The 23,024-nt window shown below is 54.5% G+C and overlaps 2 protein-coding genes across 3 annotated transcripts in view; one reads left to right on the forward strand and one right to left on the reverse strand.

Moving 5' to 3' along the window:
• Positions 1 to 240: 240 nt before the first annotated feature.
• Positions 241 to 14,118, forward strand: BCCIP (BRCA2 and CDKN1A interacting protein). Of its 2 annotated transcripts, none has more exons than XM_004579744.3 (7): positions 241 to 413; positions 3,827 to 3,901; positions 7,863 to 7,943; positions 10,191 to 10,280; positions 10,832 to 11,019; positions 12,627 to 12,801; positions 13,853 to 14,118. In XM_004579744.3, the coding sequence occupies exons 1-7, from the start codon at positions 255 to 257 to the stop codon at positions 14,021 to 14,023; spliced, it is 939 nt and encodes a 312-aa protein (XP_004579801.2). In that variant the 5' UTR covers positions 241 to 254; the 3' UTR covers positions 14,024 to 14,118. The 2 variants fall into 2 exon arrangements, with proteins under 2 accessions (XP_004579801.2, XP_012780941.2); XM_012925487.2 differs by having other exon boundaries at positions 13,856 to 14,118.
• The window catches only part of DHX32 (DEAH-box helicase 32 (putative)), a 35,253-nt gene continuing 26,311 nt past the window's right edge, over positions 14,083 to 23,024 (reverse strand). Inside the window, exons 7-11 of the mRNA XM_004580182.2 lie at positions 18,828 to 19,019; positions 17,219 to 17,368; positions 16,074 to 16,261; positions 15,036 to 15,217; positions 14,083 to 14,558 (exon numbers count right to left, since the gene is read on the reverse strand). Of these exons, the coding sequence (XP_004580239.2) occupies positions 14,399 to 14,558; positions 15,036 to 15,217; positions 16,074 to 16,261; positions 17,219 to 17,368; positions 18,828 to 19,019 (872 nt within the window). The 3' untranslated portion in view covers positions 14,083 to 14,398. The remainder of the gene's footprint in view (positions 14,559 to 15,035; positions 15,218 to 16,073; positions 16,262 to 17,218; positions 17,369 to 18,827; positions 19,020 to 23,024) is intronic.

Consider the following 23,024-nt stretch of genomic DNA (forward strand, 5'->3'; position numbering starts at 1 on the left):
CACCAAGTGAAGGGGAGAGATATGTTAGAAGGAATGAGGGAGGACGGAGAGAGAAAAGTCCAGAATGTTACTCCAAAATGCCGGCGGCTTTCAGCGCTCGTGGATGTGGAATCTGTCATGGCTACTGGGGACTCTGCGCCGACATTTTTTGTCATCTCCCACCCCCTTGGACGGGATGGGCTAGTCCGGAAGTCGGCTGCAGGAGAGATGCGCAGGCGCAGTGTGTGTCGGGGGGGGGCGGCGGAGTGACGAACATGGCGTCCAGGTGCAAGCGGCGAGCCGTGGGGAATGGGGTCCCTGGCGGCCCGGCCCAGCGCGACGAGGAAGAAGAGGAGGATGAAGTGGAGGAGGAGGAGGAGGACGATGACGACAGTGACGAAGACGAGGAGGAAGACGATGAGGCCATTGGCCAGGTGAGAAGCACATGGCCCCCAGGTGCAGGTTGTCGCTTGGGGCGGTGCGTTCCCTGTCCCTGCGGGGTGTCAGGGCGGCTGCCGAGGCCGAGCTCGGTCCTGGGGCCGCTCCAGCTGCTCCACGCGGCCGCTCCCCGAGGCAGCCCGCACCGTGCCTCGGCCGCTTGCCTGGAATGCCGTGCAGTACTTCCCACCTGGAACAAAGTGGAAATACGTGCTAGTCTGGGCTCGCAGAAACCAGCGCTTCTTGCGTTGGCCGCCGTGACTGTCACTGATGGCCGCGTGGGGAACAGGAGTGGGAGAAGGAGGTGTGTGTGATGGGACCCGGGCAGGTGTGTGAGTGTGGAGGAGAGGCTGGCCTGTGGCCGCTGCAACGCCAGTGTCCCCTAGGGGCAGCAGGTGCAAGCCCAGCGTGGCGTAGCATGCTTAGGTCTGGGTGAAGCTACGGGCTCCTGGCTTCTGCCTTGCCCAGCCGCCCTGGAAGCTCGCTCTCCCTGTGTCTGTGTAGCTCTCCCTCTTTCCAACTCTGCCTTTGAACTGCAAGCAGCTCGTGTACAAGTCTTGGTAGCTTATAAACAGAAAATATATTTGTGTGTGTATTGAAGACTTTCTTGGAAAGCGTAACTCAGCTTGTGGCTGCAGGGACCCAAGCCCCTGGGTCGTCCTTCACTCCCTTCCCAGGCACATTAGCCGGGAGCTGGATCAAAAGTGGAGTAGCCGGGACTTGAGGCAGTGGAGAGGGTTGGTCTGTTACAACACAACATCGACCCTTCTCATTGTAGATTTTACTCCCTGATATGTGTGACTTAAATATAAAAGAGAGGTTGCCTGTCCACCTGTTCATCTGCCCAAATAGCTGGTGCTAAGCCAGGGCGGAGTCAGGAGCCGGGAACTCTATCTGGGTTTTCCACCTTGGGGGCAGGGACCCTCGCACTGGAGCCATTACCTGCCGTCTCCCAGGGGATGGACGTTAGCAGGAAGCTGGACGTGAACCCAGGCACACTGCTGTGCCAGACGCTCACACCTGTCTGGCTCTGTGTCCCAGACGCTCACACCTGTCTGGCTATGTGTCCCAGACGCTCACACCTGTCTGGCTATGTGTCCCAGACGCTCACCCTGCCTGGCTATGTGTCCCAGACGCTCACACCTGTCTGGCTGTGTGTCCCAGACGCTCACCCTGCCTGGCTGTGTGTCCCAGACGCTCACACCTGTCTGGCTGTGTGTCCCAGACGCTCAGACCTGTCTGGCTGTGTGTCCCAGACGCTCACACCTGTCTGGCTGTGTGTCCCAAGACGCTCACACCTGTCTGGCTGTGTGTCCCAGACGCTCACACCTGTCTGGCTGTGTGTCCCAGACGCTCACACCTGTCTGGCTGTGTGTCCCAGACGCTCACACCTGTCTGGCTGTGTGTCCCAGACGCTCACACCTGTCTGGCTGTGTGTCCCAAGACGCACAGGGGCCTCCCCTTTCCTCATTTGCCGACGCGGTCACTTGTCCCCGGCTCACTTCCTTGGTGTAGCATCCATGAGAATTGTTATGGAAATTGGGACTGTGCCTCACGGGTGATGGGCAGTCTAGAAGGAAGGGACAGGGTGGGGCGGCTGGACAAGTAGCAGTGCTGAGTGTTAGGGAATTCAGCAGAAAGCTGGAGCAAGGAAAGACGTGCTCAGCTGGGCCCCGACCTGCAGCTTGGGCTGCCGTGCTGCCTGGAATGCCTTGGAGAGTGGCCTCAGCGGGAAGGGCAGGCGCTGGGGGCTGCACCCGGTGAGCTGTCGGGGAGCCAGGGGTCCTTCTTGTGCCTTCTCTCTTCATTCCTTTGTTGGTTCTTGTCTGTATTTCTGCTCTAGAGCCAACAGTGACGGTGCTCGTTCTGAAAGAACACTGCTCGCCTGACAGCCCAGGGAGGCCCACATGCAGGGATGGGGTCTCGAGTCGGCCTGCTTGTCCGTTGGGGGTCTGCTGCTGCTGGGGCAATCCATAGCAGAGTGGGGAAGAGGTCCAAGGCTGCTTCCCCAAGAAAAAAAAACTCCAGGAGAGCATTAGTTGAAGTATTTTCATTTGTTTTTAAGATTTATTTTTGTGATTTGAAAATAGGCAGAAGTACAGAGAGAGGGAAAGAGAATCTTCTACCAGCTGGCCTACTCTACAGCTGACCAGGCCAGGTCATGTTGAAGCTAGGAGGCACAAGCCACCCCAGGTCTCCCACGTGAGTGCAGGGCCCATGCGCCAGGGCTACCCTGTGCTGCCTTCTCAGGAGCACCAGCAGGGAGCTGGATCGGTAGGGCACCCGCGACTCAGTGGGCACCCATATGGGCTGCCAGCATCAGAGGCGGAGGCTTAGCTCAGTATGCCACAGTGCCAGCCCCCGAAGAATATTTCTGAGGGATCTATTTAAGATGTGCATGGCACCAGCTTGTTATTTGGTCTGATCCCGTTCTGAGTGTCCACTTGATCCTGTGGGTTTTGCACGTGGTATGGCTGAGTATGAGTGGCTGAAGTCTGAGACAGCCACGCCCTGGGAAGTTGGCCAGCCCAGGGGACGCTTCTACAGACCATGGCGAGGCCCCGCTGGGTCTGCCTTCTGGCCGGGGTCCTGCAGCTCAGAGCCAAAAGCCTGAACTCGGGGTGTTCCTCACCAGGATCGAGTTGGGGTTCTTGGCGGTGGGCGTGTGCAACATGGAAAAGCACCTGAGGTTTTGTTTGAGACGTTGTGATGTAGTTTATTTCCAGGTGTTTTCCCTTCGATTTTGCTGCTTTGCAGAGCTTGTTGAGGGAACCCAGTGTGGAACCTTCTATTCCCTCATGCTCACTGTAGTCCCTCCTGCCTTTGGGCTGCCCTGGCCCTCTGCTGCTCCCTGTGCCGGAGCCTTCCTGACTCGGACCTGGCTGCCAGCTCAGGACAGTGTGAAGGCACCCTGTTCCTTTGCTTCACTGCACCTGTGAGTGTAGCTAAACTTGCTGCATCTTGTGTCCCTTAACCCCGTTTCCTGACTGGACCGTGTGCTGTGTGCGGACAGCACCAGGCAGGTGGCTGTGTGTTTGCTGAGTGAGGGAACAGAAGCTCAGATCCTCTGGCCAAGCCAGACTTGAGGCAGTTCTAGAAGCTTCTGTAGCAGGTTCTTTCCCACCCTTTTGTAGTCTGGTCAGTAGCTGCTGTTCAGGTTGTTTCTGGACCACGCTTGTTTGCCATCTGAACAAGCTTGCTCCGAGAGTCCTGCCCTGGCTGCGTCAGGCTCTGGGCGCTGGCAGGCCTGGCAGCGCGGGCCTGTTTGGAATCCAGACACGCGCAGTTCTTCAGGTCTCTTCTCTGACATCTGTGTAGATGAAATAATAAAAGCTGGGAAGAACAAGCAGGAAAAAGAAGAGTTCAAAGTAGGACATAATGCCTGAGGCGTGTTCTCTGTGGTTCACAGGAAGTGAGTGTTGACTTTGAAGCCTACTGCATCTCAGACATGGACTATGACGGGATTAAGAAGTTGCTGCATCAGGTACTGTCCAAGCACGCACCTCTCCGTCAGGGGTGTCCAGGCCGTTCGGCATGCCGGCCTGGCTCGTCTGCCTGCACGTGGCCTCTGTCTGCTGCTTGTGCCTTGCCCAGCAGGTTTTTTTCCAGACTGTCTCCTCTGTCTCTGTTTCCGCTCTGGAGCTCTTCCTCTGGGGAATGCATTTTTTTATTCTGTAATCTTTTTATTTAATTATTTTTATTTATTATTTTTTAATTTCTGTTTGAAAGTTGGATATACAGAGAGGAGGACAGAGAGGAAGATCTTCCGTCTGTTGACTTGTCCCGTCCAGCAGGACAGTCAACGGGGTCGCAGCCACCTAGGAGAGAATGAAGGGACAAGAGACACAAAGAATGGACAGCAAGACAGTAGGTCTGATCAAGCTGTCCGTTTATTGATTTCAACTGAGGGTTTTTATATTCTTCAGTAACTAAGGCTCAGGGAGGGAAGGAGAAACTGGGACGCAGGCCATGGTCTCAAGACCGATTCTTGAGCAGCCACCATATCAACAATAGTAACCAGCATACCAACAATAGCATAGGTAATCAGTGACAAGATGTTGGTAAGCACAGCATCAATCACATTCTGAAACAGTTGCTAGAAACAATTGAAGCTAAGCGTGTGATTAGCTTCATAACTTCTTTCCCAAGCATCTAGCCAACCGGGGGTTTTCCACTGTCCCATAGGTCTATATGCAAAATGGCTTCAGTGTGGCTATAGTGCATGGCTCCTGACATTGACTCACGCCATAAGTGGCCACGATTGGAACTGAGCCAATCTGATGCCAGGAGCCCATGTGGGCTCAGGGTCCCAAGGCTTTGGGCCGTCCTCTACTGCTTTCCCAGGCCACTAGCAGGGAGCTGGATGGGAAGTAGGTCAGCTGGGACATGAACCAGCGCCCATGTGGGATCCTGACATGTGCAAGGCGAGGACCCTAGCCACCAGGCTACTGTGCTGGGCTCTGGTGCATGTATTCTTGTGGCCCTGTGCTGATAGTGGATCTGGTGTTTTCTCTGGTTCCCCTGCAGCTGCCTGCAGTCTGCCATTGCAGAGTCCGTCCTGTGCTCCCCTGCCTCTGCCCCCATTGTGCTTCCTCCACTGCCTGACCTCTGTCCCTCCTGTGTCATGCTGGCCGTGTGTCCGTCTCCCCGCCCCTCCTCCCTTCTCTCCCCTTCTGTCCTTCCAGTGTCACTGCCAGAACTGTCTCTTTCCTGAAATATTGCTTTTTTTTTCTTGATATATATTTTATTTTGATAATCTTACATAGTTGATTAGGGTACGAAGGGTCAAGGGTTATAGGAAACTGGTAAGACCATTGTTTCCACACTAATATAATTTTTTTTTTTTAATCTGGGGTCAAGGGAGAAACCAAAGGAGAAGCCCCACCCAGCCTCCCACCCTCCCAGGTCCCCAAGGTGGGGCGTGCTCTGAGGGTCCTGCTCAAGCAGTTTGGTAGTTCAGTAGTTCTGAGTTGCTGCCAGTCTCCCGTTCCAAGCATGATAAAATCTATTCAGAATCCACTGACTGACATAGTCTCTTCATGGTTGAGGTTCTGAGATCAGTTCAGTTGGAGGGATCTCCAAAGAAACCTCGTCTGATGTGATCCCAGACCTGATTGTTGTGTGTGCTTGCCAGTACAGGGTCCGGCACAGTCCGTCGCCCCAATCAGGTTATGCGCATGCTGGTTGTTGCAATTGCTATGTAAGTTCTGTTTCCAGCCCTGTCTTCCATGCGACCCACTGGGTGTTGCAGTCCAGCCCGATCCTGCCCACTCCATACTTGGTCCTCACGCAAACCAGTGGGAGCTGCAGCCTAGTTGGGGCGACTCCCCATAACCCTCACCAGGCCTGTCCCCTACCCTGGTTCCCATGCTTGCCACTATGTTCAGTCTGTTCCACATCCCATTTAGCTATCGTACATGTTAATGGGCATTGAAGCCGACCAACCCTACTATCCAGCCCACAGACATACTAGCAGGTGCTGTTCTGTCTAGCCACCCCAGCCCCTGTCCTGGTTTTTGTGCTGTCTGGTGGGAGTGGTAACCCAAGAAGAAGGTGCCCACTGCCTCCCTTCTAGGCCACTCTCACTCCCGGATATGTACTCTCCAGGTGGTTCTGGGGTTTAACTTGACAGAATTAGCCCCCAGTGCCAGCCTGTGCCAGCTGATGCTGCGACAAAGCCCAACCAACCCTCACCCACTCTAATTTATGGTTATACCAGTCAGAACAGTCAGCCCAGCCTGGCTTTTCCCTGATCTAGCTCACATGAGGCCCACGGGTGTTGTAGCCCTGCCTGGTCTGGTCTGCCCCCATCCAACGCGTACTCTCAGTGGAAGTGGCTGTCCAGCAGGGGAGCCCACATTCCCCCTACCGGCTTTGCCCCCTCCCTCCCTGGTTCTCACATGTGCTGGTTGGGCACTGCAGCCACATCTGGTACGGCTCACCTCACCTTGGTTTTCCCTAATGTGCACTGGTATGTGTTGCAACTGAACCTGGCTTGACCCGTACTCTGTTCTGGTGATCGAATTTGTCAGCGGGTGAAGTGAACGGGTTCAGCCTGGTCTGCCCCTGACCGATGCCAAATGTATGCCGGTGGGTATCTTTCTCTGTCCTGGTCTGGGTTGCTCCCTATCAGGGTTCTTGGTGCTCACCTGCAGGGGCTGTCCCGACAGAGGAGTTTCCCAAGCTCATCCTTCAGAACCTCTCCCTGTGCCAGATCTTGCGCATAACGGTGGGTCCATGAGCCAGCCCTACTTAGTCCACCTCCTATCCTGGCAAGAACAGTGGCCTTTCCTTACTGGGTTTCAACCCATTCCCATTCCTACTGTTGGATGTTTCAGCCCAACCAAGGCTCGTCCATACCCAGACACAGCTCACACATGGCTCAGTAGGGGCAGAGACCTAGCCTAGTCTGTCCTTCATCTACCCAGGTCCTCCAGAGCACCAGATGGTGCTGGAGTCTAGCCCGGTTAGGTGCGCCCAGCCCCAGTTCACACTTGTGCCAGGGGATACTGCAGCCATATCAAGACCAGAATGCAGCCTCCACTCCGGCCCCTGCACTCCAGGTGCAACCCCAACCTAGCAAGGGCGTACTTACACAGCTCCCCAACCGGGTCTATTCCCAGCCCTGCAGTGGTTGCTCTGACCCAGTTGGCTTAGCCCCTCACCCGTCTCAGTCTTTGCCTTTGATGCTGTGGCCTAGTATTCCTGGCTCATGCACACTAGTGAGTGTAAGAGCCTAACTTAAGGCATAACCTGTGCTCCATCCTGATATCTGTTCTTCCTTGTGAGTTAAGGTTTGCTCGGCCCTGCCCGGTCCGCCCCCTTCTAGTTGCTGCTCGGCCCACCCCACATCCGGTTTTAGGATGCACTTTTGGGTGCTGCTGCCTTGACCTGCCTAGATTGTTATCGGTTCCTTTACCTGTAAGTGATGGCGGGTTCCATGGTCACCCCTAGCTCAGCCCATCACCACCCCAATGTGTGAGCTACCCAGGGGACTTGTATTTCCACAGGGTTGGGCCCACACTTCTCCCACAGAATCTACCCCCGGATCTGGTTCTCTCACGTGCTGGTTAGTGTCTTGACCCTGCCAAGTGTGACCCATCCCCTGTTCCACCACTCAGTCAGGTACTGGCACCTAGCCCTGCCAGACAGGCCCCCAGCCATAGCTTTCGTGTGGACTGGTGTGTGGCAGTCAGTGATGGTCTACGCTGGCAGCCCGTCTCAGGATTCCCATGTGGCTTGATGAATCAGTCTGGCAAATAGAACTTATGGACTCTCCCCTCCAAACCCTCAATCTCCTGGTTTTCTTTGTCTCCTTGGCATTGCTGCTGAGTCATCTTGATCAGCTCATTGAAATCCCTGATTTTTCTTGAAACAGGGAGTTAGAAGTTTTATGGGACGTCATGCTTTGATTTTGATGGAAAAGAATGTTTTTCTGCTTGCAGCTTTTCCTGAAGGCGCCTGTGAACACCGCAGAGCTGGCCAGTGTGCTGATCCAGCAGAATCACATTGGGAGCGTCATCAAGGTAAGCCGGACACTTGAGTGGATTCTGGTCACCTTGGCGTCCTGTCCTGTTGAGCTGCAGGTGGAAGGCGTGTGGCCGGGGCTGGGTGGGAAGGCCGCTGGCAGCGAGAATGGGTGTGAGAGGAAGAGGGCTTGGCTGCTCACAGTCTTGGCGGAGCAGCTGAGGCGAGGAGGGGCGTGCAGGTGTGTGCGTTTTGAGTTTGAGTTGCAGGACAGACACGGAGCAACAGCTGGAGATGGGAGTTTTCAGCAAGGAGGTGAGTGGGAGGGCCCAGGGTGGGCAAGGGGCAGGCACGTGGTAACAACAGCAGAAATTGGATGAGCCAGAGTGAGAGCTGTGCAGAAGGTTGGCCGGCGTGCAGGAGGTGGAAGGGAACAAGCACTGGAGAGCGTTCCCAGGAGGGCGTCGCTGTCAGAGTTAGAGTCTTGGCTTTGCTGCTCTCGGGGGCCTGTCCAGTTGCTGCCCAGCACACTGCTCCCAGCTCAGTGTCGGGCAGAGCTCTGGGCACACTGCGGAGGACTGGTGTGCTCCAGTTCTGGAGCCGGAGGAGTCTTTCTGGAACGACTCATGTGATTAGCAGGTTGTGCGGCTGTCCTATAAGGTTCTCTGGGACTCTGAACCTAGGTTCTTCTCCTCTGGGGCTCCTCTGCCTTGAGGGGGCAGGGTCCAAGGGCAAGCCACCTAGAAGGACGAGGCGGAAGTGCTTGGGTTGGGGTACTGTCACTTCACTTGATGAGCAAACAGTTCTCTAGGAGCACCACATGGGAGGAGTGTCCGGGTTACCTTGTTGGAGAGAATGGGGGACAGGACACGCCCCCGGGGCCGTCAGTGGCTGATACAGCCTCCCCAGCACCTGGCATCTTCCCGTTTCTGCCCGTGATGCCAGCACCTGGCTGACAGGGTGGGTGGGTGGAGCGGTGAGTGGCCAGGTGCTAAGAGCAGTGTCTGGCCCGTGGTCAGTGTGTGTGGCTGTCACTGTGGGTTGGATGTCTTTTTCTTATTCCTGCACCTGCTCTAGCCTGTTCGGGGCAAAAAAGAAAAAAAAAGAAAAAAAAGAAAAAGCTCGTGTCAGTCTGTCCTGCCTGCCTCCTCCCCTTCGGCGATCTCACCGTCTTCAAAGCCAGGATTCTGGAATTGTCTTCTCCATGGCTCCTGCCGCCTCTCTCTGGCTTTTATGCACTGTCTCATTTGAGACAGAAGACAGCTCCTGTCCGCTGGTTCACTCCCCAGATGCCTGCATTATTGGGTCTGGGCCGGACCAAGGCCAGGACCTGGGAATTCACTCCATGGAGACATGGATGACAGAAACCTGACTAGTTGAACCAATCCCTGCTGCCTTGCAGGGTGTGTTGGCAGGAAGCTGGACTCTGAACCCAGGCACTCCCTCCAGTAGGTGGCGCGTAGTCCATGCAGTTCCTTAACCACTGTCAAATGCCTACCTCGAACTCTGGCTTAATTCATCATTTCCTGGTTTTGCCTTCTTGTTGTCTTCCTGCCTGCCTGTGTGGTAGGTGTGTGCATGGTCACGGTCCAGGCTGGCAGGTGCTCTGGCAGCAAGGCCTTAGGAGTGACTTTTTCTTTCTTCCTTCCTTACTTTCCTTGAATTTGATGGGCAGAATTACTAAGAGGGAGAGGTAGCGATTCCATGCTCGGATTCACTTCCTAAAGGCCTGCCAGGGTAGTTACGGTCAGAAGCCTGGAAGTCAATCAAGGGCCCGAGTTATTTGGGCCATCTTCCACTGCTTTTCCAGGCTCCTGTGCTAGCAACAAGCTGGATGGGAAGGGAGGCCGGCACCACAGGTGGAGGCTTAGCTTGCTGGGCCATGAGTCTGGCTCTGAGAGGACAGTTTTGTCGCCTGCGGAGAAGCAAACAGAGGTTGGCTCAGCAAATTCACTTAGAAAACAAATCTCAGTGCCTTATTTTGTGAAGTTTTCTTTTCTTTGGAGTCATGTGAAACAGAATTTGGCAAGGGGAGTGGCTAAGGAGTCAGGTATAGAGACAGAGAAGGGAGGTTGTCCGGAGTGTACAAGGCAGCACTGGTGGGAGGAGGGTGGAGGGTCCCGGGTGCTGAGTGTAGACAGCTGGGAGGACAGCAGGAAAACAGCATCTTGCCTTTGGAAAGTGAGGAAATAAATTATAAGACATTGTATATCATTGTATGTCAGATTCTAAGACATTGTATATCATATTCTTTCTGAATTTGAAATTGAAATATAAAATGTAAATATTTTTTCTTCGTCAAATAGCAAACAGACGTTTCAGAAGACAGTGATGACGATATGGATGAAGATGAAATTTTTGGCTTCATAAGCCTTTTGAATCTGACGGAAAGAAAGGTCAGTTTCACCAGTGGTATTGGGATGGTTCTACCTGGGCCAAAGCCACTTTTATTTCCTGCATGAGGAAGGTTGTGTTCGTGTCATACAGTGGTAATTATGAGGATATGTCCTCTTAGAAGATCTCACGGTCCACTGTGGGGAGTGTCCCCAGCTGCGGTCAGCTGCCACCTGCCAGGCTTGTGGTGGGCAGGGAGCCGCAGGTCCTGCGTGAGCCCCCTCGGCTGCGGCCGCCACTGGCACAGCTCTGTTGGCTCACTGAGGATTCCTAATACAAAGTAAACCAGCTTACCCTCCCCAGAGTCAGATGCAGGCTGCTTTAATCTGCTTCCATCTGTGTGGGATGGGCTGGAATTGCTGTTGCACTGCTCTGTTAATTGAAACCCTCTCTTAAGCACTGACCCGGGGTGCTCACTAACCTGTGGTTACTGTGGGAAACAGTCATCGCTGAAGACAAACAGGAGCCTTGAGGCGGGTCAGTGAGGCTGCAGATGCAGGCTGTCCTGTGGGTGCAGCCTGTGATCACAGGAGGCGTTCTCTCTGCTTCCCAGGGTACCCCGTGTGCCGAGCAAATCAAAGAGCTGGTTCTAAGCCTCTGTGAAAAGAACTGTGACAGGAGTGTGGTCGCCCAGCTGGATGAGCTGCTCAAGGACCCCAGCAAGCCCGTGGGCCTGCTGCTGAGCGAGAGGTTCATCAACGTCCCCCCACAGATCGCCTTGCCCATGCACCAGCAGCTACAGTAAGAGACTTCGGAAAATGCCTCGGCCCCGCCGTCCCCTCTGACCCGAGTTCTGCCCTTGGCTGAGGCTGACTGGCGAGAGCAGAGGAAGAAATCACCTGGGAACTGCACACACCCGTAACATTCAGCTTTTTGAAGTTTACATTTTTTGGTGAAGATAAATGGTAGTAAAATAGATAAGTTTCTTTTTCAAAGTTTTATTTCCACTTTATTTGAAAGTGAGGCAACAGAGACATTCCCTCCACCTGTTTCCTCCCAGATGCCTGGAGCTCAGCCTGGGTCCCGGATGCGGGCAGGGACCCAGGAACTGGAGTGGTGTGGAGTGGCAGGACGCTGGGCCAACAGTGGATGCGCCGCCCGACTGACATTTGGCCTTCATAGGTTTTTGTGTAACACATGACAACAGTTACAAAAATAGTAAGATTCCCAAATTCCATTTATAAATTTTAATGAAGCCATAGTCTTTTTTTTTTTTTTAAGGTTTATTTATTATTTGAAAGTCAGATATACGAAGAGGAGAGACTGAGATAAAGATCTTTCATCCACTGATTCACTCCTCAAGTGGCCGCAAGGGACGGAGCTGAATCTGTCCGAAGCCAGGAGCCCAGAGCCTCATTGGGGTCTCCCACACAGGTGCAGGGTCCCAAGGCTTTCCCAGGCCACAAGCAGGGAGCTGGATGGGAAACAGCTGCTGGGATATGAACTGGCGCCCATGTGAGATCCCAGCACATGCAAGGCGAGGACTTTAGCAGCATTTACACTGTACCTGGCTCAAAACCATAGTCTTGATACTTGCTGCTGGTTTTTGGGATGGTTGTTAATACAGAAGTTATAAGTTTCCAAAGTATTTTCAGGAAGAGCTGTGAAATCTAGCAAAGGGAGGCACCTAAGACCCAGCCCCGGCTGCACAGTTTTCCTTCTTTGATTTCCTGGCGCCTGTGTGTGCTTCCCTTGGACAGCTGGGCCATGGCAGCGCACTCTGGGAACCTGGGGTTTGCCCCTTGTCCTGTGCTCACGGCTCCTGCTCGCCCTTCGTGCCCTCTTGTGCCATTAGCTCCCCTTCCCCCTCGTTTCGTTTTCCTGAGTAACTACAGCACACCTCGGTCTCACGGTGGGCTGCTCTTTCCCAGTCCCTTTGGATTCTGGTATGTTCTGTTGAGCAGCAGCAGCCGTGCAGGGCTCTGTCCCTTTCTGATGAGCAGCAGGAAGCTGTCCTTGCCAGTGCATGGACTGTGGTGCACTCAGGGCATTTCTGTGCAGTTTCTTCGCTGGATCCATCGTCATCAGTGACTCGTTTGCTGCTGCCACACCTGGCTGTGGCTCTGCCTTTGTCGGTCAGTTAATGTTCTTGCTTTAAAAATTCAGATTCTTACATTTTACCTCTTGCATAGGCGGAGCGGTGACCCCTTCATGGGACACCCCTCTGTGGCCCGAAGTCCAGCAAACCCCAGTGCTTCACACATGACCAGGCTGCTGGCCCGCTCGGCAGGCCCGGCCACCAGAGCCACCTGAGCTGCCCCCTCGTTTCCCAGGGCGTGCTGAGGGCTTTGGGGTGTGGTGTGTGCAGCTCCCCCTTACTCAGCCAAGGAACGTTCCGTGTCTTGCAGGAAGGAACTCGCAGAGGCGGACAAGACCAAGAAGCCATGTGGGAAGTGCTGCTTTTACCTGCTGATTAGTAAGACTTTTGTGGAAACAGGACAAGGCAATTCCAGAAAGAAACGGAGCAACCAAAAGAAAGAGGAGTTAATGTTTGCAAATGCAGAGGAAGAATTTTTCTACGAGGTAAGACTACACTGTTTGACATGTTTGAGATTTAAAGAAGAATTTTCTCAGATCATCAAGATTTGTTGTTCTCCCACTTGATCTCCAAGTACAGCTTTTGTTTTTTGTGTCCCTGGTGGCTGGCAGCTAACCCAGTGCCTGGCATACAGCCTCACGAGGCTGCAGGGGAGGATGCGACGGTCACCTGCTCACACACAGGCGGCAGGCTGTGCTCGCTGCGCTTTGCGGTGGACGTCAGCCCCTCTGTAGTGTGGACGCGGGGTGTGAGTTCACGCAGCCGTCAGTGTTGGAGCTGCTGGGCCCCGAGTGTGCGTGCAGGCCTGCTGGTGGGCTAGTTCCTGCCTTCCTTGTCATGTACCATGACGCATGGCTAAATGCTGGGGCTCCTCCTTCACACACCGTCCTGTCAGCGTATCCCTGAATGGGACGCCAGTACATCCTGCTGACTTCCGCTGAAGACGGAGGCCCTAGAGCTTCACTGTGTCCTTGTGTCCGGGAAGTAACTGGTCGAGATAACTAAGCACATGCGTGTCAGCACCTCCAGGGGCCCAGTTCATGCCTGTGGAGTGTGTGTTCAGGGAAAAGCTGGGAGAGTGACACAGAGCAGCACTGCGAGGCTGCATCTTGTTGTTAGTCGTCAGTTTTAGCGTCTCCTGTCTGTCACGTGACCCTGTGGGATGCTAGCAGGAAGCTGCTCACCTCCTGCAGGGCCCATCTGCTGAGTGGCCTGAGTGCCCCATTTAGGGTCCCGTCTGCTGAGTGGCCTGTGTGTCTGCCTGAGTGCCCCATTTAGGGTCCCGTCTGCTGAGTGGCCTGTGTGTCTGCCTGAGTGCCCCATTTAGGGTCCCGTCTGCTAAGGGGCCTGTGTGTCTGCCTGAGTGCCCCATTTAGGGTCCCGTCTGCTAAGGGGCCTGTGTGTCTGCCTGAGTGCCCCATTTAGCTTTGCCTCCTTTGCTGTCAGTCTGCTAACATGCTAACATAGTGCTGTCGTGGGGCTGACTGGGCCTGCTCTTGGCCTGGCTCTCTGACCCCGGTGATGTGTTTGGTTTAGAAGGCGATCATCAAGTTCAGCTACTCCGTGCAGGAGGACAGCGACACTTGCCTGGGAGGCCGGTGGTCTTTCGATGATGTTCCCATGAAGCCCCTGAGGACTGTGATGGTGATTCCAGCGGACAAGATGAACGAGATCATGGACAAGCTGAAAGAACACTTGTCTGTCTAGCCCGTTTGCATGGGCCGGGTTGAGCTCGTCCTTGTCAAAATTATCAGAAAAGTCAGTGCAAGTTTACTGAAAAGCTCATGACTTTATTTAGAGTCCTCTACAAATGTAGGGTTCTACTCCATGTGTCTGTGACACATTTACAAAATAGCCTTTTTTAAAATTTCAGACAGATTGTGGATGGGTGATTAAAAACTTCCAATAAGAAGAAAAGCATGGGATAGTAATTTTAAAGAATTCAATAAAACTCCTCTTTATTTTACTATAGCAAGTCTTACTTCCTCCAGACTGTCCCGCAGGGTGGGACTCGGGTGAGTGCATGTCCCTGGCGTGCCAGCTGTGGGGAGGGCTCCGCTGTGCTCCTGTACCTGCTGGCAGTCACTGGATGGCACATCTCTGTTCCACAGCCTCGGGGCACTTCTCCCCTTCCTTCATGGCTGGCATTGGGGACAGGGGATCTGTGACCTGCCGCAAGATGTCCTTACTCTCACTGGGAGGCAGATTACTGAAGTAGTACTGTGGTGCCAGCTGCATAAATCTGTTTAAAATAAAAACAGGCGGTGGGGTGAGGGACAGCACGCACAGCAGCCCTGCCCAGTGCCTGGAGGATCTGCATGGAGAACTGCTTCCTGCTGGCCGTGCAGCCAGCCCTTTGGTGTCTAGGCCGCACTGCCTCCCCTGGTGTTGGGCTGCTGACCCTGGGGGCGGGTGGAAACCTGTCCTGCCCACGGAGCCCTGCTTCTCCCTCACATCCCTGGCCCTGCCCCACCCCTGCAGCTCCACTCTGGTCCTCCAGGTCAGTGCGATGTTGTGTTAGGTACACTGTGCTTTTTCAGACAACCTACACTGTCTTCTCTGCTGTGTAATCTCAGAGGAAGATGTTTCTTAGCTATCATCTTGGAATCTAGCGCACAGTGGGAACTCAACATTTATGTATAAACTTTACAAATGCAGTGGAGTGAACTCCACATTTGTATTAACCCCACGCAGCCCGCTGCTCGTTGCCCGGACTCACAGCTGCGGGGAGATCTCGGAGGTGACGCGGATGTAGTTGTTCTCGGCTATGCTGAACTTGTGAAACAGGACCCACTCGGGCATCTGCTTCGTGATGGAGTAGCCGGACAGGGGGTGCAGCTGAGCCACCTGCTTGTGTGTGAGCATCAAGTAGTTCCCTGAGCCGTCAACGTCCCGGGCGATCTGAAAGGCAAAAGCCATGTGGAGATGAAATAAAAATAATGTTGGGAAAACGCTCCAAGCTTTAATACAGAATAGCTTCCTGTGTTCAGATGGAGGATATACGCTACACACCCTTGAGGCAGTGCTCGGCCAGTGCGGCCTGAGGCTCAGGTTTTAGCCTTGAGTCTTCGCGTGGCACCTGCCAGTTGCTGGGCTCTGAGTGCTTTACCCTGATGGGCAGCTGGTTCAAACCTCAGTCTGTTTTAGGACTTTACGTCTTCCCTGAGGACACCCTCTCCACTAGGGAGCCTTGGGGTCCATGGGGACCACCACAGCACTCCTGCTGCGGTGCAAAGAGCACCTGTGCTTGGGGACGACCGTTCATTAGTGCTCACGACGGAGAAATGAGGGGCTTCGCTCTCCGGCATTCTCGTCACCCATTCAACAGCTCACCTGCACACAGGTGAGGCGAGGGGCTGAAGATCTGTAGTGAGAAAGTGAATGTTCTGGCTTGGCCCTCGCTCCTTTCAAATGAAGCACAGTTAGACACCGGGTCCTTGGCAACATGGATTTCCGTTTTACTTGGGTGGTGTAAGTACTGTTCTGCAGGATACCACAGATTTGGACAGCACCTGCACTGAGCCCAGCAGACAGCTTCGTCTCAGTGACCGAGCTTGGGTCCTGTGTGGCTCACCTCCATTTCTGTGGCCGTGCTGATCACGCGGCTGCTCGGACTCAACCTGCTCTGCTTCTGGGACTGCCTGATGGAACCGCTGGCCTGAGTTGAACTGACCTGACAGTTCTTTTCATATCGATAAGGCCCCCGTTCCAAGGGAGAGGTGGCTGGCCGGAGGTTCTGGCGACACGAGGTTCTCACCTGCATGAAGTAGCCAGACAGCAGCGCTTTCTTGATGTTCAGGCTGTTCTCCACGGAGCCGAAGGCAGGCTCTGCGTAGGGCAGCTCGATGCGCCTGATGATCTCCAGGAGCTCGGCCCGGATGACGTCTGCCATTCTCAGAGCAGCACAGTTGAGGAAGCGATCCTGACACCACTTCTCCACGCAGTCTGGGGGAAGAATCGGCTCTGCTCAGAGATGGGGTTACAATGGGGGCGGGAGGTGGGGGGAGGCAGGCAGGACAGGGATGTGCAGTGGCTGCGGGAGATGGGCTCAGGCTATGCCTATGCTGGCCGGGGAGGTCTGCAAGCCCAGCCGACCAGGGACGGTGCCCTTGGGGCTGCAGACAAGGACCGTGCACCTGCCTTTGCTGGTGGCTACTAGGCCTTGGTCTCATGGGGCAGCACTAATGAACAGATTTGCTGTCTAAATCCTTTGGTGCATGAGTGCATGAAAATGTTTTTATTTTCTTCAGCTCTAAGAAAAAGTTCATTAGTAGCCTGGTGTGGGAGTTCCGTTAGTTTAGCTCACCTATCCTAGCTGTAACTTTGGTAAATATTCCGCCTTGCCCTGGGAATGCCCCAGCCTGGCCCTCAGCCTGATGTGCAGCACCAGGAGCTTGCTTGCTCTCAGCGACACCACCAAGTTCCCCATAGACTTCCTAGCAGCATTCACACACACTCCCCTCCCCCAAACTGTACAAGCACAGGACACACCCTGCTCTTTGCAGGATCAATGTATTTTTCACTCCAACTGCCAGAGCCAACCAGGTCCAAGCTGCTTCCGGGAAAGCACAGCTGAGGAAAACTCTGGTTGGACGTGGGGGCTCCCTAGCTGCCCTGTCAGGGAGCAGCCAGCACTGCTCATGCAGGGGCTTCCGGTTCCTGGGCATCCCACGCTCCACAGGTATGGAAAGCACGTGGGTTGGCTCTCGCCGGCGGCACTGGGCTGCTGAGCTGGCATCTGTCTGTGCCCCGGCTCACTCCGTCTTGCGGGTGGAGAGCAAGGCTGCAGCAAGGGGCCCCTGGAGCTGGCATCGGGCGAGCAGCAGCTCAGAAGCACTCGGCCTCAGCTGTGTACCAGGGGGAGCCGAGCAGAGAGCCCGGGCGTCCCAGGCATCTACTCACGGTCACTGGCAGAGTAGAGGGCCGTGTCCTGGAAGGCCTTGTAGATGTTGATGAGGGTGAAGTGATCTCCTTCGGGATGTAAGAACGTCCTCCAGCACATCAGGGCGGCCTCCTCGGCTCCGTGGGGCACGTGCAAGAAGCAGTTCGGGGCTTTAAAACACGAAAGGTCACGTGCTCAGCAGTGACGGAGACACGACATGCCCGGGAGGGGTGCTGCCGTCCAAATAAACCACTATTCCTGTTTCCTGGGACATCAGGTAAGCCTACAGTACATGTCCTGATTGTCCCCCCTTCCAAGGTTTGCCCAGGAAAACTGCAGTTGCATGCAAGTTGGAGCAGGGAGGCCCTGGGGTGCCCACTGGCCCAGACTCGGGGGGCATCAGGACAGTGTGGTCTGTGCTGCAGTGAAAGAGGAAATGAAAACCTGGATGAATGAAGCCATAAGAAATAATAATAAAAACCATGTGTCATTATTTGGACCAAAACCCTGTATCCACACTTTATTTTGGTTTGCATGGATTTCTTCAATAAAAGCAAACTTGGTAAGTTTTTGCAAATCTGGTTAAGAAAGTCACTGGAGTGGGTAACCGATGTCACGGTGCAACAAGCTCAGCTGCTGCCTGCAATGCTGGCATCTCCCGTCAGAGTTCTGGTTCATGTCTCAGCTAGTCCACTTCTGGTCCACCTTCCTGCTAATGTGCCTGGGAGGGCAGTGGAGGGTGGCCCAAGGGACTGGGTCCCTGCTGCCCACGTGGGAGACCCAGATGAGCTCCATGCTTCTGGCTTTCTCTCCTCCCTCTCTCTCTCCCCCTGAAACTCTGCATTTTTTTTTAAATATTTTTATTGCAAAGACACACAGAGAGGAGGAGATAGAAAGATCTTCTGTCCATTGATCCACTACCCAAGTGGCCACATGGATCAGAACTGAGCCCAGAGCCTCTTTCGGGTCTCCCACGTGGTTGCAGGGTCCCAAGGCTTTGAGACGTCCTTGACTGCTTTCCCAGGCCACAAGCAGGGAGCTGGATGGGAAGCAGGGCCGTCAGGATTGGAACCGGCGCCCAAATGGGATCCTGTTGTGTTAAGGCACAAGGACTTTAGCTGTTAGACCACCACAAGCCTATTTTTTTTTTCCCATTTAAGATCATTCTTGGGGCTGACAAGTTAAACTGCTGCTGTGCCCAGCCCGGCCGTCTTGGGGGGAAGCCAGTGGATGGAAGATCTGCCTCTGTAACTCTGCCTATTAAATCAAATTTTTATGAAAGATTTTTTTTGAAAGCTTTACTTTCATTTGAATAGGACAGCCAAGAGATGGCATCCTCTGGTTTACTTCCTAAGTGGCTGAGCCAGGAGCCAGGAGCTGCTTCTGGGTCTCCCACGTGGGTGCAGAGGTCAAAGGACCTGAGCCATCCTCCAGTGCTTCCTCAGGCTGTGAGTGGACCCACACTGGCACCCACACAGGATGCCAGCATCATAGGCAGACGGCCTATGGTTCTAGCATTTTCCCCTTTGAATCCACAAAACAAACACTTCAGAAGCTTAAGTAAACTGACCAGTGTCTCTGTTGGATGACCCTTGAAATATAATTTTACAAGGAGTCATTAAGGCTTACCTGTTACCATGGCAGCAATTGTTAGCATTTCATCTACACAATCAAATTCACACGATGCCAGGATGGACCTGGAGAGCTGCGGGTCCAGAGGAAACTCCGACATAATGATTCCAAATTCAGACAGATTGCCATCGTTGTCCAGCGCTGCCAGGTAGTCCAAGTCTTCCAGAGCTTGCATCAAGCTTTCTGGGGCTAGGAAAGAAGCAGCCAGTGTCAGCCCAGCCCCAGGAACAGGGACTTGGCTCTTCAGGAGGCAAAGACAGGCAGTGACTGCTGAGAGAGGAACTAAGCAGGTGAGGGACGACTCCCCAGGCTGGGGTGCAGAGGAGCCTGAGGAAGCAGGTGAGCTGGCTTTCTGAGGGCACTGCTCACAGCCCACTGGCCTGGGAGCTGCACAGGGAGGGGCCTCTGGGGGAGCACAGTGTCCAGACAATGGTGTACTGGCTGCTGCATTACCCAAGGAGCCGCCCCAGGGGCACAGTGCCCTTGCAGCCATAGGGTGGCACCTGCTCCCACCAGCCCGATGGAAGATCTCCTGCTGTGCAGTGCGTAGGGTACGACACATTCCAGTGCCAGCTTACAGAGGGCCACAGAGCCTCCCAGGACAATGCCCGAGTCACTGACAGGAACGCGGGAGTGTTCAGTGCCACCAGTAGCAATGTGCTGCCTCTGGCATGAAATGCAGGGAAACACATGTATGACGATACTGATTGATGACAGATAGGAAAGAGTGGCCAAGAGTGGCCTGCCAGTGCGCAAGACTGGTTTGAGCCATCCCTTTCTCCTTTGCATTCCTAAATTACTGGGGCGGAACTTACTATGCGTGCTTCTTTTCCTAAACAGTCTAAGGCTTCAAAGCCACCCACTCGAGGCTATGTCTGATGACTATCGGGATTTTTGCTGGCTTGTTGGGCAGCAGCAGGGACTGCACGGAGCAGTGGACATGGGAGGTACAGTGCTGCCTGCTCTGCCCAGAGCTGCAGGATTTACGAACCCACCACACTGCTTTCATCCGCCTCCATTCCAGCAAGCACAAGGTGGGTGGGAGATGAGCCACCGGACCTGAGAGGCAATGTCGCCAGTCTGCACCTGGTAGTTTAAAGTCTTAGATAGTAACATCTTATTTGCTGTCCAAACGTTGGCCACTAAGCTATTTGTCAAAATTTCAGGCAGACCGAGGACCTCAACAGCTCCGTCACAAACTCTGATGTCGCCCGATGCCCCACCAGGCTGCTGTGCTCTGCTCTGCCTCTCCCATTCCAAACCCAGCCAGGGTCAGGATCGCAGGGCAGGAAGAACTCACCCCAGGGAAATCTGCAGGAGCCTCCGTAGCCGCCCAAAGCCCAGAAGACTGCTCTAGACTCTGGGTGTCCCAACTGTGTCTGATTTTCCCCACATTCTAAAATTGAACAGATCCAACCTTTCCAAGGTGCTCCTGGCCCCCACCCTTTTAATGTCCTTTGAGAGGCAGAGAAAGACACCATGTAGTTCACTCTCCACAGATGTCTGCAGTGGTCCCGGGGAAGAGCCCAGCTCAAGCCAGGAACTCGGCTGTGACACCTGCCTCCCAGGTCTGCATAAGCAGGAAGCTGGAGTCGGGGGCCCCAGGCAGGCAATGAGCCCAGGAACTGCAAGGTGGGGATGCGTATCTTAGCCACTAGCTAAAGGGCTAGTCTAACACCCACCTCCCCAAGGCTGCCCTTTGACTTGTCTGGCACGGAGCGGCAAAGGTGCTGGCATGGAGCACTGGTGCTCCTCTTGTTCTTAGGGACCAAGATCTACCCAAACTGGCAAAATGGAATTTGAGAAGGCACCATCCTGGGAAGGGAATACAGGGTTCTCCTGAGAAGGAAACTGCAGCACTCCCCAGTGAGCCATGGCCGGGAGGGCAGGGCTGATCTGGGGCAGGAACACTGCAGCAGCGCGGGAGCAAGTCCAAGCAACACAGCCACACGTCATCATCGGATCAACAAAGCTACTGCATTGCAAGTGACAGGATCTCTGCTAACTGCCCCAGTGAGCATCTGGCTCGAGGCCTAGGCTCTGTCCCCAAAGGGCACTGAGTGCGCATTTGTCAGGCCCTGGGGTTGAGCTGCTGGCTGCACACAGAAGTGGCAATAGGAATGACTTCATGATCTGCTCCTGGCTCTAACAAGAGCACAGTGAGGGTGCTCTTGGGTCTATTGTACCAGAATGACTGCAGACCACAGTGATGGAGCAGTAACAAATAACCAGGAGGACTGGCTACTGTCCGCTCTGCCTCGGAACATCCCTCCCCAGTGGTACCGCAGCATCACCTCCGCAAGGCAGAGGCCTGAATGCGAGTTCCTCATGGAAGAGCCGTGGAAGTGGGAGCCGTGATAAACAAATGGCACACAAGTGTTTCCTGGGATTGTGTCACCTGACTGCTGCATTCTGAAGGCAGTCTCAAGAGGAAGAAAACATCATTTTTATGAAGCTTTCCACCAGCAGCAGCGGTGTTCCCTGAGGACCAGCTGGCTGCAAGGTCACACACTTCCCCCTCGTCACTGCTCAGTCACGTATGGGCTCCTTCACAGTTCTGTGCACTTGCTTCCAAGGAACCCCAGCTGCCAAGCTGTCCTCAGCAGAGAGGCTGCTCACAGGCAGAGAGGTGGTTTGTTTGCAACAAGCCTAAGAATCCTGCAGAAGAGGGGCCCACCCAGATGCCAGCTCTGAGCAAGAGGTGGTCAGACCAGGATTCTCGGGACAGTCTCACAGGGCCTGTTTCCTGTATCCTTAAAACACCTGCCAGGGCTCTGCTCCTGGTTCCAGCTTCCTGCCTACGCACACCCTGAGAGGCAGCAGATGAGGGCTCGGGCCGTTGGGTCCCTGCACACATACGGGAGACCTGGAAGGCGTTCCGTGCTCCTGACTTGGGGCTGACCAGCCCTATCAGTGGCAGCAAGCAGAGCCCTAGCAGAGCCCTGCGCATCTGCCAGGCACCTTCCTAATGATGCCCACATCGTGCCCAGAGATAGACTGAAGCAAACAGTGGGAGGGCGTTGTGTACCCACAAGTGAAGAGCCCATGGAGAGAAGAAATGAGAAGAGCCGGCCCTGGTTTCGAGGACACCCATGCTGAGGAGTCCTGAGCCTAGGGAATACGAGCTTCTGAAGGAGGCGAGGAAGAGGGGAAGGGCCAGCTGCCATCTCCTTCATCTCGAAGGTCAGGTGCATGCCCCTGGGCATCTGCCCAACTCCTTGCCCTTACAGGGCTTTCCTGTGACTGTCTCAGCGCACCTCGTACTAGCCTAGCGTGATGCAGGAGGGCAGGCACTCTAACCTGATTTCACAGCTGAGAAGGGGCAGGGTCAGCCAGCTGCTTCACCTGCGAAATGAGGACCTGGACTCAGACCTGCTGCTGCAGCAGGCCGACACCAGTTTGCATCCTAACCTTGATCAACAGGCACACTGAAACAATGGGCTCATTTAGCTTCGTGTACTTGAGAGAAGAGAGTCCTCCATCTGTTGGTTTACTCCCTAAATGGTTGCAACAGCCAGGGCTGGGCCAGGCTGAGGGCAGGAGTAGGGAACACATTCCAGTTTCCCACACGGGTGGCAGCAGCCCAAGTGTCACGGCCAGAATCTGTCACCTCTGCCGGAAACTGATGTTTCACACCAAGAGTCAATTTTTTCCTAGCAGGGAGTTGGAATTGGTTGGACAGCCAGGACTGACACAGGCTTTGGAGGCACTGTGGATGTCCCTGGTGGTGTCGCACGCCCAATGCCGGCCCCAGCGACCTGCATGAAAGTGGCAGGTGCTGTCAGCACCTCACGTGGCCCCGAGGCCAGGGTTCCCGTCCATGCAACCTTCAAATGGTGTCTCCCTGGCTGGCTGAGTGTGAGCTGGCTGAAAGGCCTGCAGCCAGTAGGGCATGCAGCCAAGTTGTGGGCAAGTCACAGGGTGACTGCACGGCCAGCCTGCTTCTCTCTCCTTCTCTGAGCAGACTGAACTTTGAGGTCCTTCTTGTGAGTTCTGAAGCAAAGCCTTGGTTCTCAGTGACTGATAAGCATGTGCACACACATCCCTGGTCTGTTTGCTCACAATTTAGGAGTTCAGCTTGCAGAAACCATCCCAGCAGGCTCTGCACCTGCACTAGAGAGAGCTCCCGCAGGCCCTGGGAGCCCTCTCCTCCTAGGGCCAACGCTGGCCCATGCAGACCCAGCAGGCTCTGTG

Source organism: Ochotona princeps, chromosome 13 (assembly GCF_030435755.1).
Source record: "Ochotona princeps isolate mOchPri1 chromosome 13, mOchPri1.hap1, whole genome shotgun sequence".
Lineage (NCBI taxonomy): Eukaryota > Metazoa > Chordata > Mammalia > Lagomorpha > Ochotonidae > Ochotona > Ochotona princeps.